This window comes from Arachis stenosperma, chromosome 10, assembly GCF_014773155.1.
Source record: "Arachis stenosperma cultivar V10309 chromosome 10, arast.V10309.gnm1.PFL2, whole genome shotgun sequence".
NCBI classification, from domain to species: domain Eukaryota; kingdom Viridiplantae; phylum Streptophyta; class Magnoliopsida; order Fabales; family Fabaceae; genus Arachis; species Arachis stenosperma.
Window position 1 is genome coordinate 127,223,486 of NC_080386.1, and position 17,830 is coordinate 127,241,315.

The 17,830-nt window shown below is 37.5% G+C and overlaps 2 protein-coding genes across 2 annotated transcripts; one reads left to right on the forward strand and one right to left on the reverse strand.

The window, feature by feature from the left end:
• Positions 1-988: 988 nt before the first annotated feature.
• LOC130954602 (LRR receptor-like serine/threonine-protein kinase RPK2) lies at positions 989-5,611 on the forward strand. Its single transcript, XM_057881359.1, has one exon. It carries the CDS (start codon positions 1,201-1,203, stop codon positions 4,630-4,632), a length of 3,432 nt encoding a protein of 1,143 aa, XP_057737342.1. The 5' UTR covers positions 989-1,200; the 3' UTR covers positions 4,633-5,611.
• Positions 5,612-14,256: 8,645 nt separating this feature from the next.
• On the reverse strand, positions 14,257-15,920 carry LOC130955654 (phenolic glucoside malonyltransferase 1-like). The gene has a single exon (XM_057882574.1). The coding sequence runs from the start codon at positions 15,840-15,842 to the stop codon at positions 14,463-14,465; it is 1,380 nt and encodes a 459-aa protein (XP_057738557.1). The 5' UTR covers positions 15,843-15,920; the 3' UTR covers positions 14,257-14,462.
• Positions 15,921-17,830: the final 1,910 nt, after the last annotated feature.

A 17,830-nucleotide genomic window follows, 5' to 3' on the forward strand; every position in this document is an offset into this window, starting at 1 on the left:
CGATATCAATTCTTCAATGTAAAGCTCTAGCACTTGTTGTCCTATAATCTTACTATGACAATTAAACATAGCACAAACATGCTTGCCATTTTTTTCTCAAAATACTTTATATCGCATACTTTGACTTTCATCCAGAAATAAAACCGATATCTAATTTTTTATATGTCTCATTCCTAATAAATTTATATTCAACAAAATAAAACTTTTAAATTCAATCAAAACGATTATAATCACTAAATATACATTATAATTGAGTGGTAGGACATTTGTTACAGATGACTTCACGTATTTATAAGCGACATATTTAAACTTTACTGCTGCTATTTTCACAAGTACTGTATGAAAAAATAAACAACCTAAACTGCCACATTTTCACCGTTTGTGAGTACAAAAATATTACTTTATTTTCGCAGTCAGCATTGAAAATGTTTGCTCATTTTCGCTATCAACATTAGTGAAAATGTTGCTCATTTTCGTAGTTACTAGCAACGAAAATGTCAAATTTATTTTTGCCCAATTTTTCATTGTTAATACAAACAAAAATCGTATAATGTTTATTTTCATAATCTTAGCCTTCCAAAAAAAAAAAGAACACCCTAAACTCTAAATCGGATAAACTTTTGTAGTCTAATTTATTTGAGTAACTATTTTTATTTAAATAAAAAAACGTGTACAACAAACATTTTTTCTTTTGTATAATATGACGTAAGCCTGATGTATTCAGGAATTTGTATATAACGTGGCATCTTCATTTGTTGACTGCACATGGTCACCACCATATCCTACCTGGCACGTACTGTGGACCCTCTCACCATCCAATCCCAATTCCCAGACGCCACGAAACACTCCCTCACGAAAATCAAAATTAATTAAGAATCATTATCATTTATTTTTCCATTTTATTTTCTTATTTTTTATTTATTTTTTTTTTGGGAAAAAGAAAACACTGTTGCTTAGAGGAAGAAAAACGCGTTTTGTGAAAAAGAACACCGTTGAATCTTGTTTCTCTCCTCCTTCGTCTCCTCCTCCTCTCTCTCATCCCCTTTTTTTTCTTTCTTGCAATTTTCCTTCAAAATCGGGATTAGGGTTTTCAGAAAAACCCTTTTCTCCCTTCTTTACTCACCCAAGGGAGAAACAAACAAAAATAAAAGAAGATTTTTGTTGTGTTTTGAATTCCAGTTTTGCATCTTCTTCTGTGAGATGTTTTCTTCTTCTTCTTCTTTTCGTTCCAGTTCAGTGATCAAATGGAGCACCTTCACTTCTCAGTTCCACTTTATGTTCCTCCTTTTCCTCCTCCTATTTTCGTTTCACAAAAACGACGCCGTTTCACCCTCTTCCGACAAATCCCTACTTCTCAAGCTCAAAGACTCTATCTCCGACCCCTCCGGCATGCTCTCCACGTGGATCCCCACAGCCGGCAACGACTCCGACCACTGTTCATGGCGCGGCGTACTCTGCGACTTGGCCTCGCCGCCGCGCGTAGTAGCCATCAACCTCACCGGAAACGGCCGGAGCAGCCGAAGCTTCTGCTCCGATTTCGCTCAATTCCCTCTATACGGCTTCGGAATCAGGCGGAGCTGCAACGGCAGCGGCGGCTCCCTCTTCGGAAAGCTCCCGCCGGTTATCGGCGAGCTTTCCGAGCTCAGGATCCTCTCTCTCCCCTTCAACGGCATTGACGGCGAGATTCCCGGCGAAATTTGGGGGTTGCGGAACTTGGAGGTGCTTGATCTAGAAGGGAACTTGGTGACCGGTCACCTACCGTTACGGTTCGAAGGTTTGAAGAAGCTGAGGGTTCTGAATTTAGGGTTCAACAGAATCATTGGAGAGATACCGAGCTCAATTGTATCACTCGATAGCTTGGAGGTTCTGAATTTGGCTGCTAATGGTTTGAATGGTTCTGTTCCTGGTTTCTTAGGGAGGCTTAGAGGGGCGTATCTGTCATTTAACGAGCTCGTCGGCGTTATCCCGGAGGAGATAGGGGATAATTGTGGGAGCCTTGAGCATCTGGATTTGTCAGGGAACTTCTTGGTCCAGGGCATTCCGGTAAATTTAGGTAACTGTACCGGGTTGAAGACTCTGCTTCTGTATTCGAATCTTTTGGTAGATGCCATTCCCAGTGAAATCGGAAAGCTTAAGAGCCTTCAAGTGTTGGATGTTTCGAGGAACACGCTCAGTGGTCCGGTGCCACGCGAGCTAGGGAACTGCTCGGAGTTGTCTGTCCTTGTGCTCTCAAACCTCTTTGATCCCACCGGAGGTGCGGTGAGGGATTCCTGGGATGATTCTTCAGCAGGGCAGCCAGTTTCTGTGAACGACGAATTCAATTATTTTGAAGGTGCATTGCCTGCGGAGGTTGCACTGCTTCCAAAACTGAGATTGTTGTGGGCTCCCATGGTTAACCTGGAAAATGATTTTCCAAGAAATTGGGGCAGTTGTGACAGGTTGGAGGTGGTTAATTTGGCTCAGAATTACTTCACCGGGGAGTTCCCCAACCAGCTTATGTCCTGCAAGAAGCTGCATTTCCTTGATTTGAGCTCAAATAACTTCACTGGTGAGCTTTCTGCTGAACTTGGTGTTCCTTGTATGACTGTCTTTGATGTTAGTGGGAACATTTTGTCCGGTCCGATACCCGAGTTTGTTGGTGATATCTGTCCCCCTGTTCCTTCATATAATGGGAATCTCTTTGAATATGATGACTTGTCCCTGCCATATGCATTGTTTTTTATGTCAAATGTTAGGGATAGAACTTCCATTTTGCCATCATTAGGAGGATTTGGTCTATCTGTGTTCCATAATTTTGGGGTAAACAACTTAAGTGGCATTCGTTCTCTGCCAATAGCAACTGACCGGCTAGGGAAAGAAACTGTGTACACATTTAATGTTGGAGAAAACAAGATTTCCGGGCCGTTACCATCGAATCTGTTTGATAAATGTGACGGTGTAGATTCGCTGCTATTAAATGTCAGTTATAATAACTTGTCTGGTAAGATTCCTTCCAATGTTGGCGCGATATGCAAATCACTGAAATTTTTGGACGCATCCGGAAATCATATTTCGGGAGCAATTCCTGCCGGTTTTGGGGACGTGGTTTCTCTTGTTGCTCTTAACTTAAGTCGGAATCAATTACAAGGTCAAATTCCTTCCAGCCTTGGTCAATTGAAGGATCTAAGGTTTCTCTCTTTGGCACGCAATAATTTAAGTGGCTCGATTCCTTCAATCTTGGGGCAGTTGCACTACTTAGAAGTCTTGGACCTCTCTTCCAACTCGCTTACTGGTGAGATCCCTGAGGCTATTGTGAACATGAGAAACCTAACTGATGTGCTCCTCAACAACAACAAGCTTTCTGGCCACATACCTCCTGGTTTGGCTAGCCTCCGTACGCTCTCTGCATTTAATGTGTCTTTCAATAACTTATCTGGGTCCTTGCCATCACATAGCAGCTTAATTAAATGCAGCAGTGCTGTGGGGAATCCTCTTATACGTTCTTGTCGTGGATTTTCTCTCTCTGTGCAATCACCAGATCAACAAGGGCAAGCAACAGATAATTCTGAGAGTGCTGCACCAGAACAGGCTTCTAGCAGTAAGAGTGGGTTCAACTCCATTGAAATAGCATCCATAACTTCTGCATCAGCTATTGTTTCTGTTCTTGTAGCGCTAGTGATTCTGTTCCTTTACACAAGGAAGTGGAAACCAATGTCCAGGGTTGCTGGGTCCACAAGAAAAGAGGTCATTGTCTTCACTGATATCGGGGTTCCATTGACATATGAAGATGTTGTCCGTGCCACTGGGAATTTCAATACAAGCAACTGTATTGGGAATGGAGGGTTTGGGACAACCTACAAGGCAGAGATATCACCAGGGACTTTGGTGGCAGTCAAACGCCTGGCAATTGGACGCTTTCAAGGTGCTCAACAATTCCATGCAGAGATTAAGACCCTTGCAAGGCTTCATCATCCAAATCTTGTCACACTCATCGGTTATCATGCTTGTGAGACAGAGATGTTTCTCATATACAACTATTTGCCAGGTGGCAATCTGGAAAAATTTATCCAGGAGAGGTCAACAAGAGCTGTGGATTGGAGAATTCTTCACAAGATTGCATTAGACATAGCCCGTGCACTTGCCTACCTGCATGATCAGTGTGTACCTCGAGTTCTCCATCGAGATGTCAAGCCCAGCAACATCTTGTTGGATGATGATTTCAATGCGTATCTGTCCGACTTTGGATTGGCCAGGCTTCTGGGTACTTCAGAGACCCATGCTACCACTGGTGTAGCAGGAACATTTGGTTATGTGGCTCCTGAATATGCCATGACATGCCGTGTTTCTGATAAGGCTGATGTGTATAGTTATGGTGTTGTGCTTCTAGAGCTGCTCTCAGACAAGAAAGCATTGGATCCTTCATTCTCCTCTTACGGGAATGGCTTCAACATAGTAGCATGGGCATGCATGTTACTGAGGCAAGGCAGGGCTAAGGAGTTCTTCACTGCCGGGTTGTGGGATGCAGGACCAGGAGATGATTTGGTAGAAGTCCTACACTTGGCAGTTGTGTGCACGGTGGACTCGCTCTCTACCAGACCGACGATGAAACAAGTTGTGAGACGGCTTAAACAACTTCAGCCCCCATCATGCTAGCCCCACCCCCATTTTGTGAGGTTGTTCTCGTTTGACATATAGCGATTTTAGAAATTTGCCACCTTGTTAATTTGTTATTTGGCATTTGATGCTTTTCTTTTTTCTTCCTTTTTTTTGTGTTTTTTCTTAGGTTGAGTTCCAAATTGTATGTAACACCCCCCATTGTATATTTTATTATAGTTGTGCCCCCAATTTTCCATGCTCTTTCCTTGATTAGGTGTAGGGGGCTTGGGGAAGATTCTGCAGAAGAATGCAGATATTTGATATCCACGACATGCCATGCGATGCCATACATGCCTATGCCATATGATGTATTCTCCAAATAAAATCATAGCATACAATCAATTTCCTTAACTTATTTCGCATCTTTGGCAGAACTAGAGTGAGGAGAAAAAGAAAAGAAAAGAAAAAGAAAAAAAAAACTATTCTTTTTCCTATTGGGTGTAAATGTAAGGAAAGGCATGTTCCCCCACATGATCCCAACAATGTCTTTGGTTCTGGTTGCATATGACAAGTTTACTGTAAGTTGTTTCTCAGGTGCATGTGTATTCTCCGGTAGAGATGCTATTATGTTTCTCATTGTTACAACAAGCAGCAATGTTGACCGGGTTTTCTGCAATTCTTGTTTCTGATGTGACTGATAAAGGTTCCTTTCACCTTTGGTAATGAGTTGGTGCCAACTGTGATTCTAGTATCCCCGGATTTTTGCTCAAGGGTAGCAGAAATGGAAGATGATCGCATGAGCAATTATATGTTCTAGCTTTCTTTAAAAAAAGGAAAGTGTAGTGTTTGCCCACTTGTTTGAACAGTGAGGAATAATATTAGAGAAAAAAAGTAGTTGTTAGAAGCTTGTAAATAGGCATAAATGAAATAGAATTGAGTAAGTTGCTTTAATTGGCATAGCTTGATTGACTGAATATCAAAATACTGTATTCCATTTTTCTGATCATGAGTAAACACATTGTTGAGTTGAGAACTATATTTGATTTGATTTAATATGATGTACAATGGCATGTGAAAATGAGGTGTTCAGAATTTTCTTGTTGCAGTTGGAACCAAACCATACGAAATGCATTTACTAGAAAATAATTATGAAAGCTCCACGGAAATTAAATCTTAAGCCACTTTTGCATATTGTCAAAGAGGTTTTCATAATATTCATATAATAATAGATTTTAGTGGCTGCAATAGCACCTTCGAAATTCGAATTGACTGGTAAGTAGATTTAGTCAGCAGGAACTTTTCAATGTTGTGTTCTGCCCAGAGACAAAATTTAGAGGAATCTAAGATAATGGTTAATGAACTATATAAAATCTCATTTTAGGGTATATTTGATTACGTGAGTATAAATGAGTTTACTATTTAAAATCGTATATAAAGTTCATCTTCTAATACATGTAATTTCCCTATGCGAAAATACCGAAGAATATATAGTATATTGCATAAGCACTAAGCAACATGTTAGCTAATCTTGCTTAATTATGAGTACAATTCACTAACCCTATTGTACAATGACGATTTGCAAGTTATAATTAAGAAAAGTTATCTTGATGAGTTTCACACTTCTCTAAATTCTCTCTTGAAGGATTTTTCGCCTTAGAGAAGGAGAATGTTCGAAAAACGTGCTTCTCCGTGTATGGTACGTAGTATACAATTACACATGTAATACAATAACATCTTTATTATTTATTTAGAAAATTCAAATTCAACATTAATATCTAAATTAAATTACATATACAATAGAAACTGGACTTCTTACAAACCTTGAGGGATTTCTTTTCGTTATTTTCTGCCTCACAACTACAGCTTTGGACCAGTAGTACCGTAAATGACAGATGAAGTTCACATATGATATCATTGAGTGTGTATGTTGTTTTTTTTTGTTTTGTTTTGGATTATTATTGTGTTGAATTTAGAGTAAAATGATAATTAGATCTTTGACGATTTTATATTCGGACTATTTAGTCTCTAGAGTAAAAAAGTAACAATTACATTTTTCAGGATAGCAGACGATGAACTGGTCCTTCTTTCAGTTTCTATTTCCTTCCTAATATAAAACCTAACGTCGCTTTTGACGTGTACTGTTAAAGTGAATGAAGTGTCCGTTAATACCAAAGTGAAATTATTCCAAATGATGAGAAAAAATTAGTCCTTCAATGCGATTTGATTTTAGTCTCTCTCAAACCCTAACTGTGCAAAATCTCCAATTAATTACTTTGAAAGTCTGCTGCAAAACCCTAACACAACACAGAACGAATAATAATAAAACACAACACAGATGTACAAAGGACCTCTAAGGACATCTATGGCTTTTTTTTTTAATTTTGCACTCTCTACCTTATTTCGCTCTATGGCTTTTTCTTACAAACCTCACTGTTTGCCTTTTTTCATGAGACTCAAGACAGAAAAAATTAAACAGAAAATTACAAAAGAGAATACATTGAAGGAGAAGAACTTCTGTTAGCTTGGGTAGCTATGAGAACTCTGTGCTCACTCACTTTTCTTGCTCCTTACTTCAAGCCCTGGCTGTTCTCCCTTATTTATAGAAGGGAAAGCCTCCACGGTTGAAGTGTTGAACCAAGCCAAACTTCTTCTTCTTCATGCAAAACCGGTTCAGCTAGAGGGAGAGGAGAGATAATCGATGCAATAACCAACATGCAATTACCTCTGGGTCTTCTTTGGTCACCAATCTTCATCAATCCGAGCCTTTCATCAATCCGAGCCTTCCATCTTACCTTGCACTCCAAGATGGATCCCTAGCCCTTGATGAGTTATGATGATGACAGCTTCATCTGCCCTAACTTCTGCCTTCTCTATCACGTGGCTACTGTAGCTACCTCCTGTGGTGGTTGAGCAAAATCAGAAACAAGTCATCCCTCCAAGGATCTTCTCCTTGTTGACCGAGATCTTCTTCATCCATTTTTAGGTATGAAGAGCTTGAGGTTACTTCACCAAATCTTACCATTCTTGGTGAAGATCTCAGCCACAACATACTTTTTGTTTTCTTTTTCTTGCCATCATTACAATGGTCTTGTTGCTTGTTTCTTCTTCCTTTCGGTAGCTAGGCTTAGCTTTCATTCTTTCTTCTGTAATATGACCGAAAATGGAGAAGAGAGATGAGAGTGAGGAAAGAAAAACTTGAATAATGAATGTGATAAAGTAAATTAAGTTTTCCACTTCCCTTGCTATAGATAGCGTGTAGCATTGATGATGTCCATAAAATCAAGTGCTAAACCTCTCTCCTATTTCCAATGCAAGTTAATTCAAGTTAATTGAATTTGAAATCCATCACAACTTGAAAAGTGGGATTCATTGGAAGCAATGAAACTTTGCTTTCTTTGCTTAATGGTTTTGGACCAAGCTTTGGTCTATTTAGCAAAGATTGTAATTGGGCTTGTAGCAATAATAATCCAATCTGGCCCAAAAAATAAAACACTTCAACCAACATTCATATGACAATATTGCACAAGGTTGAGATTTTGATTTCATTGGGCTTATGTTCTTTTCTTTTCTTTTCGGCCCAACAAAAATTTGCACAAACAAAATTATTAATTAAGCAAGTATGAATTAAGATCCAATTAATAATTTGTGATTTATTGTTTTAATAATGTTTGTTCATCATCAAATTAAATTTAGAGTTTTCCAAACTCATCACATACGTTTTTCGGTATGATTCCATGGTTAACCACTCATGGCAATATTCCTCAGCCCTCTTATCATTCTTATCTTGTATACATGATATGGCATGCATACAAGGCATACCTGTGCATGCAATTAATATTTTAGACCAAGTTTGCATTGTTCATACAGTACATTTGCTAGAATCTGTTTAAAGATTGAGTAAATATACCTGTCAATTGCCAAAATCTGTATGTGCAAGTTCGCTTTCCTAAGTCAACAACCATTGTGGTTGGCCAGCTGTGAACCTCGTATAACTCCTCATTCTGATCACCACTCCATTGTGGGGACCAATGCTGGGAAAGCTTTGTCATTACCTCAAGCCTGCTCTGTTGCACTGGAGGCAGCATACCCTGGTAGTTTGCCACTTTCTGCATAATGTCGATCATGGTCTTCATTATGATCCTCCTAACTTCCTCTGCCAATGTAAGGATAGGCTTAGCCCTATCATGCTTGGTCCTTGTATTAAACGACTCATAAGCATTGTTACAGATAGTGTCTATTTTTGGCCCTTCCCGAAAATGAGATTTAGTCCATGATTCTTTTGGCCACTTATCCAAATAAGCCCATGCTTGTTCATTTATCACCTTGACCCTCTTCATGTTTCTTTCAAAGTCACTAATAGTCCTTGATCTAGCACATTACCACACCAGCTTCTTCAGTTGTATACTCCCCCACTGTTTCGAAAAATTCCTCCAGATATGCCAGATGCAAAATCGATGGTGAACTCTTGGCCACCTCCTGCATGGCTGGGATTAATCCCTACAAAAACAATTTACATCGACAAGATTTCGCATTGAATCAGTCCTTAAATGATATTTCATTAAATCAAATAAGTCCGAATAGATATTTCGTTAATTCAATTTGGTCCTTAAAAATCTTTTCGGGAATCAAATACGTCCTTACCTTCTGCATATCCGAGATGAAGGCCCATCCATTTTCCTTGTAGTCACCAAGGTCATTGTGCAGCATCTCAAGAAACCATTGCCAGTTATATCTATTCTCCACATCCACAAATGCATAAGCAATCACGAACACGTGATTGTTGGCATCCTGGCCACAAGCAGTCAGCAACTGCCCTCTATGCAAGCTCTTCAGAAAGGCTCCATCCAGGCCAATCAACGGTCTACACCCGGCCTTGAATCATTTCTTACACATATCGAGACATACATAAAATCTTTGAAATTGTGGAGGACTTTCAAGCATGGGAATGACACCAACTTGGACCGTTGAACCTGGGTTGGTGGTCCACAGTTGGTTAGCATAATCCCAGATAAGTGCATACTGTTCAACTTCATCTCCTTCCACTACTTTGTGCTGCCTTTAAGGCCCTAGTAATGCAGGTCCTATTAAGCTTAACGCTGCACTTCCTCACAAACCAGTCATATACCTCTCTATGCTTCATAGTTGGGTGCTTTCTAAGCTTAGGAACCAGCTTATCCAAGGTCCACTCTTGTGTTGCAGTCCTATTCTTTCTCTTTCTAGCACATGTGTGTTCATCAACTAGTGTCTTAATCTGCCATACCCCATTCTGCTTATTACATGCACAATAAACAACCCAGGGACATCCCTCTGTTTTGCATACAGCCCGTACTCTCACGTTATCATTTTTAGTAAAAATGATATTTCTACCCCCATTGTATGGTGTAATCCCTAGTTGCATTCATAAAGTGATGCTTGGACTTAAAGATCATGCTAACCTCAAGCTTCAGATTTTTAAATTTTTCCTTTTCATTGTATGGTGGATACAAAGTAGCCTCCTCTTCATCAAAGTCCAAGACCTTATCCATATCTTCCGAGTGCCAGGAGTCACAGTCAGATTCACCCTCAATTTCAGTTTCCTCTCCTGAGTCTGTCAATTCCATCACAACAAATTGCAGTTATCAAATCAACATGTGTGCATAAAAAATAACATCAGTAACATTGGTCGAAATACCAACGATGACTTACCAGAATTAGATAGATCATCATCTTCAATATCTTCGTAGCTAGAGTCATCGGTGTCAATAACCTTCTCATCCCTTCTAGAAGAAGTTGGTCTATGCTTCTCTTTAAAATTAGTCTTTCTTGTCCTTCTACTTTCAAATTCATCCCTCTCACTGTTAGTGTCACTAAGATCTCCCAAGCCTTTAGTGGGTTTATAGAGACTGTCCTCAGAACTCTTATATGAGTCATGAGAGTCACTATCATCCTGAATTGGGGGTGGCTTAACAACTCGACCAGATCTTGTGCAATTTTCTGAGGTTCTTTGTTCTTATTTTGAGCATGTAACTTCTTTGAAGGTTGGTGGCTATTTCTTGGTTTAACAGTAGTGCTGGGATTTGCAGGTTGGGAGAAACTTTTTTGTTGGAACTTAGCCTGGGGTTTGGGCTTTTGAGTGGGCTGAGAACTACACTTTCTGGTGGGCTGAGAATTGGGCTTCTCAGTGGGCTTTTCTGTGGGCTGGGAGGACCTTGTTTTGGGCTTAACATAGTCCATTTTCTTGGGGTGAGAATTGGGTGCAGCAAAGTTGGGAGTGGCTTTGGCTTTATTTTTGGAAGTGGGATACAGAGGGTTAATTGTCAATGGCTGTGAGTGGCTCTTTGTGGGCTGGGATACAATTTTTGTTGCTGGCATTGTAGGCTGTGTGCTGGGCAACTTCAACAAAGATGCATTGGTTGGCAGAATTACATCATCTTCCTCACTCATGCATTCCACCAAGTGTGGCTCTGAAACTCCATGTTCAAAGAATATGTTCATCACATTGTGATTCTTTCTACAAGTCTTACATATTTTGAGCAGATCTTTATCAGTCTCCAACTTCCTCAACCCACTCTCAAGCGACAGCCAAGGAACCTTCCACCAACATATGTCCCCCCCAGCATATCCCAGTTACTTATAGTATCCTTTGACAAAAAACACATCAAGCGTATCCCCATCAACCCCATCAACACTTTTGTATTATCTGGTTCGTAGATTCTACTTCCTTTCTCATCATTTTTAAAATTTTCACCATGATGAAATATGAATGTCATCGGAGGACCCTCCATCTAAGACTTGCAAGGCCTCCAAACCCTATAAAAAAAAATTAAAACAGAACATGAAAAATACTAAATCATCACCAACACAGCAACTAAACCAGTAACCATTATTCCATTAACACAAAAAATAGTTATCATTTTTCTAAGCCAAAAAAATAGAGTCTTTCCTCAGTTATGCATTTAGCCGATCATAAACCAAACCCTGGGATGAAACCCTAGACCCTATGCACTAACAGATTCTTAACGATGACTCAATCATATAATGCGAAAACTAGGGGTTTACATAGTGTTACCAATTTTTTTCACAAGATACAAAAAATTTTACATCTCACTTTGAACGCAGAAACAATACTGTGTACTTGCCTTCAAGTTTTCCACCAAGCTCCAGAGCAGACGTATGAACAATGCTCCATGCTACTCTAATGGTTGCGGACAATGGGGGAGTCTTCTTCGTCTTCGTGGTTGTTGCTTACGGGTCAGAGAAACAGAGAGTCACGGTGAGAATGAAGAAGAATAAGCGAGGTTAGACATCAAAGACAAAGTGTAAAACATTACACTATACCCTCAAAACGCACACGTTTCACTGCAACACTCTCAAGTTTTCAAACAACGTCGTTTGGTTAGGGTGGGCTGCCAGCTCACATTCCACGTCAGCAGATTTCTAACGGTGACGTCACTTGGTTAACAGAAGGATGAACGCGATTTAAAATAATTATTTCAGGGACTAATTTGATTAAAAAAATCATTCGGGGACGAAAATGATGATCGCGTGATCTTTCAGGAACAAATTTGAGTATTAACCCGTTAAATTATAAAACAGTAAAGACATTTGACACTGTAGGTTAATCTTCGGTTCGGTTTGGTTTGGTTCAATTTCTATTGAGCCAATCAAAAACCAAATCAAACCAAAGCAATTGGTTTTATTAGGAAAAACTGGTTTTTTCGGTTTTTAAATCGATTATTGTAAATTTTGGTTCAACTTTACTATAAATTTCGATCCAATTCGATAACTTACACCCTATAAAGCATGGATACTTTGTTGAGTTGCCATGTCCGCGTGTCGGACACATTTCGGACACGACACTCACCGACCCTCGTGTTTGCTGTGTCCAACCGTGTCTTAGTAAAATAAAAAATTCTTCTCCTGACACGCTTGGACACACCTAAACACCATCACGTGTCAGCGTGTCCAGTCTTATTTTTAACATATGTTCTTAAAATAAATTTAGATATAGTATATATTATTATTTATTAAAATAAAAAATATTTTAAATACTTGATATAATTAAAATAAGAAATTAAAAATAATTTAAAAATGGGATAAGTACGATTTTGGTCCCTAACGTAGAGGTCGAAAATTTATTTCGTCCCCGATCTTTTTTTCGCTACAAAATGGTCCCCAAGGTTTCAGTTTATTGTAAAATAGTCCTTCGGACAAAAATACCCCTCCCTCCCTTCCTCCCCTCTTCTTCCTCAACAAGAAACAGAAGCAGAAGCGCAAATGCAGGCAGAGGAGGAGCAGCGGCGTGGAGTGGCTGCGGCGGTGTGGAGCTGCTGCGGCGGCAACCTTTCCCCTTCCCCCTTTCCCCTTTCCACTTCCCCCTCTTCCCGAAACAACACCCCCTCCCGCTTCTCTTTCTCCCCCCTCTCCCTGTCTCGGCGGCACTATGTTTTCTCCCACCACCACCACCAGAACCTACCACCACCACCACATCATCATCATGGTCATCATCATCATCATCATCATCATCATCATCATCATCATCATCATCAGAACAACACCTAAACCACCAGAACAGAACCACCACCACCACTAGAACCCACCACCACCACCATATTATCATCATGGTCATCATCATCATCATCATCAGAAATTCACAATATTCCATAACAAATTTCAGCAACAACAATATTCCATAATAAATTAAAAAAATTCAGAAATTTCACAAACAAATCAAGTTCACAAAAAAAGAAGAAAGAAGAAGAAGAATTGGTGGTGCGGCGAAAGAAGAAAAAGAAGAAGAAGAAGATGGTGGTGGTGCGGTGCGGTGGTGCGGCAGGGGCGATAGTGCGGTGGAAGAAGAAGAAGAAGAACAAGGTGGTGGTGGCGCGGTGCAGTGCGGTGGTGCGGTGGTCTCCCTCCTCTCCCCCTCCTTCCCCCTGTTCTCGCGCCCCCCTTTCTTTTTCTCCCCACCCCCTTCGTATCCCTTTCTTTCTTCTTTTTATTTTTTAATTTATTTTATATTTATTTTATTTTATAATTTTTTTTAATGAAGGGTAATTTGGTAATAAAAAAATAAAATTGGTAAAAAGGATTATTTTAAAACAAACTGAAACTTTGGGGACCATTTTATAGCGGAAAAAAGGTCAGGGACGAAATAAATTTTCAGCCTCTATGTTGGGGATCAAAATCATACTTATCCCTTAAAAAATAATTTATATTTTAATATCAATAAAATATCAAAATATCATTACGATTTATCTAAAAAATTCTTTATATTATATATATATATATATATATATATATATATATATAAAAGATTTTAAAATTTGCATGTTAGTATATCCCATGTTGTGTCGTATCCCATATCCGTGTCAGTGCATCGTATCTTATACCCCTTTTTAAAAAGAATAGTAAACGGTAGATGGTTGTTGTTTATGCCAAAAAAATAAAACTATTGTTGTCAACTCGGTGTCAAGAATGTTGACCCAATAAAAATCTGCGTACACTATTTTGATAATTATTTTGGCCACAATATTCCATTCAAATCAAATTAACATATTACATGTGACTCGACATGGTAAGCAAAACTCTGAAACTCAGTAAAGCCAATGGTGTTTAATGTTCTTTAACATGGCTTCCTGGTGGATATAATATAATTTTTCGTTGGATATAGTATAAAGAGTGGCATAATAGGAGTTGATATTGGAAGAAAAATAACTATATTGATATAGAACATACAAAAGTACAAAACCATCCAATCTCATCATACATAAGTGCTTAAAAAAAGAAATACAAAAATATACATTGCTTACATTTCATAAGTGCTGATATGATTGCAGTACCTAGCTTACATTTCTGTTTGAATAAAAGATACAAATGCTATAGTTTTCTCAAACAAAAAGATAGCATTAAAAGGTTTCAATTTGTTGGTGAAAAAGAGCAGCAAAAGTCTCCATGTGATTTTGGGTGAGAGCCAAACCAATCTCAATTCCACCATCGACATTCCTACCTTCAGAAAGAGAAAACGAAGCTGTCTTATTAACAGAAGCAACATCAACTCTTGTAGGCTTTCCAAATCCAAAATCAACCCCATAAACCCCAAACCATGGTGAACCCGAAGGTGAGTACAATCTACTCCCTTCTCCAACAACAGATTGCACCATTAACATGTAATTTTCTGCCCCATTTAACACCCCATTATCATTATTCTCCAAATCATACAACACCTCTGTTATCATCTTCAGAGCATTTATGAACCCATCACTCCCTTCTATCCTCTCTTTCTCTACCGATATCAACGGAATTGCCACGCAATTTCCAAAATATGTTGGCCCCAATGGAGGTTCCAAACGGGATCTACAATCCACGTTGAATAAAAATGCAACTTTCTTGGACTCTGCTTGCTCTGCTTTCACCAGGCAATGCAACAAATAAGCACTAGTGACCGCAAAAGTTGAAACCTTGGTTTCCAAGTTACTGCTTTTTGCATGTTTCTTGAGCTTTTGAATTTGTGAAGTCTTCAATTCAAACACCCCTTTAACTACATCGGTTCTTGATTCCGTGGCTGTCTCCAAGATCTTAAGACTCCTATTGTTTTCTCCACCGAAGTTCAACCATGTCTTCGCGAACAACTCGGCGATTCGCTTTGGGTCCTTTACGGCTGATCTGTCAAAGAACGGTGTTAGATTCTCGGGAAGTGACATCGATGGCGTATGTGAGATCTGGGAGCACGTATAGGCCCATGCTTTCATGAACATGGTTGAGCAGTTTCCATCGAAAGCGGCATGGTGAGTAGTTATTCCGATGCAAAAGCCGGAGTTCGGGAACACGGTTACTTGCAACGCAAGCAAAGAAGCTCTGTGATCTGAAATACTCAAGCGAGGTACTAATTGTTGGAACTTGGAAACTTGGCAAAGATTGGAACAAAGGTGGTTGAAATCTTCGTTGGATTCGGATACGACGAGAGGAACGGAATCTTGACCGGGGACGTAGGTGATGGTAGGAATGAGAGAATGTTGCGGCCAAGTAATGTTACCGGCGAGGGGGAAGAAGTGTTGAAGAGTGAGTTGAAGGGAGTGTTTGAGATTGGGAAGAAGAGAGTCGAAGAATGAAGATGTTGGGTTTGGGAATTCGTAGAAGTAAAGACGCTCTGTGGAGGGAAGCCTTAGCCATAGCAGGTCGAAGAAGGTTAAGGGAAGGGTGGTGGTTGTGGTGGTGGTGGTTCCTTGTGGCGGCGCAACTTTGTAAACTTCATGGACTTTGAAGAATGCTGGAGGAGATTGCGCCATCACGTGCGCGAGAGCGTGTTAGAAGAAAGAATGGGGAATTAATTGTTAATTGGTTTTTCAAGGTTGCCTTGGTATCCTCCTTCCTTGCTATTTATAAACAAAAACATTAAAAAAAAGTAATTTTAAAAAATTATCTCTCTAATACTAGTGCCTATTTAAAAAAAAAAGAATTTATATTAGAGGGCATTTTTTCTCTATAAATAAGAGAAGCAAAGAATAAAGAAAAATTTTAATTTAATATTTATAAATCTCACTAAAATTTCGCAAAATTCCAGTCATATTAACGTTATAAAAAATATGAAGTATAAATGCATGCGAATATTAAATGTCAAACTTTTTATTATTTCATTTTCAGTTTATTCTTTTCTTCTTTTTAATTTATCTCTTTTTTGTATTTTCAGTATCTTAGCTTATTTCATTCCTTTCTTTTAGTTCCGCATTTAAGTTTGTTTAATCCAATTTGTATTTTTTTAATTCATGTTAAACATCCGTTTGTATCAATGTGTTATTAATAACACAAAAATTTCATTACTTTTTCACTACTTGCAAAGTAATAAACATCAATATTAAAAGTCCTTAAATTTTGGATTGAGTTTAATTTTTAGTATCTATTTCTCGAATTAAGATCATTGATACAAAATTAATCAATATATGTGTTAAAGTCGAACGAAAATCCAGCAAAATAATACCATATTTATAGACACACTCCACCAATCTTTTCTTGTCATGTGTGGAATTTCAAACCCTTTAAGAATAACTGTTCCCACTAGAACCTGTTAGTAATTTTATCAAACTTCCACCTCATAATGTTGTTTAGTCTTTCCATCGACATCCTTTTTGTCGATACTATTTTCATCGAATAATTCATAGCATGGTTAAATAAATGAACTAGAAGATTTTTGAAACGAGAAAGGTTATTAGAAGGTCATCAAAATTAATTGTTTTTGGCTATTAATATTTAAAAATATATAATAAAGTATATTGTTAAATTATTAATTTAAAAAATTAAGTTAATAATTAAATAATGTCTAAAAATAATAAATTTTGCTAATCTTCTATCATTTCTCTTTTAAAACTGACATTATGTGTTTTTTTGTTTAGCTAATACTTATGATATATTATTTTAAGTAATTTAAGATGATATAATATTTAAAGTTACTTTTTTTTTCTTTCTAATAATTAGCACTCCCGGAAATTTAAACTTGTTTCTTTGTTTTGGGACTAAGTTGGCATTATAATATTTTATGTAGGTGAGCAATATTTTGTTGATACACTGTATTATTGGTTTATTTTCCTTTATTATTAAATAAGTCAAGGTGTACAATTCATTCTGATCACATTTTATTTTATTCCATAGTGGAACCTATGAAGTATTGATATTTTTATCGTATTTATATATCAAATATATTTTAGATACAATATTTATTGATATTTATTTGATATACGTGTCTATTATATCCAATTGTATTTTAGTAAAAAATAAATTTTTTTTAATATATTTAGATTCATCTAAATATTATTACGTGTTAGTATATTCAGTTTTATTTTTAATATATATTCTTAAAATAAATTTTAAAATAATATATATTATTATTTATTAAAACAAAAAATATTTTAAATACTTTATATAATTAAAATAAAATATTAAAAATAATTAAAAAATAATTTATATTTTAATATTAATAAAATATTAAAATATTATTATGATTTATTTAAAAAATATTTTATATTATATATATATGTATGTATTTTCATATTTTATAATATTTTTAAATTTATATATCCACAGATTTCATATTATGCCTCGTATTTATGTTAATGTCCATACATTATAGAGTAAAATACTAAAATTAATAAAAGAAACTACGATCACGACAAAACTTATTAGAATTTAGAAAAGATCAAAAGAACGAGACTTTTCCTAAGAAAATGACACAAGCAACACAATAGACACAATTTTCTCCAAGTCCAAAATTCAAACTTTGCAA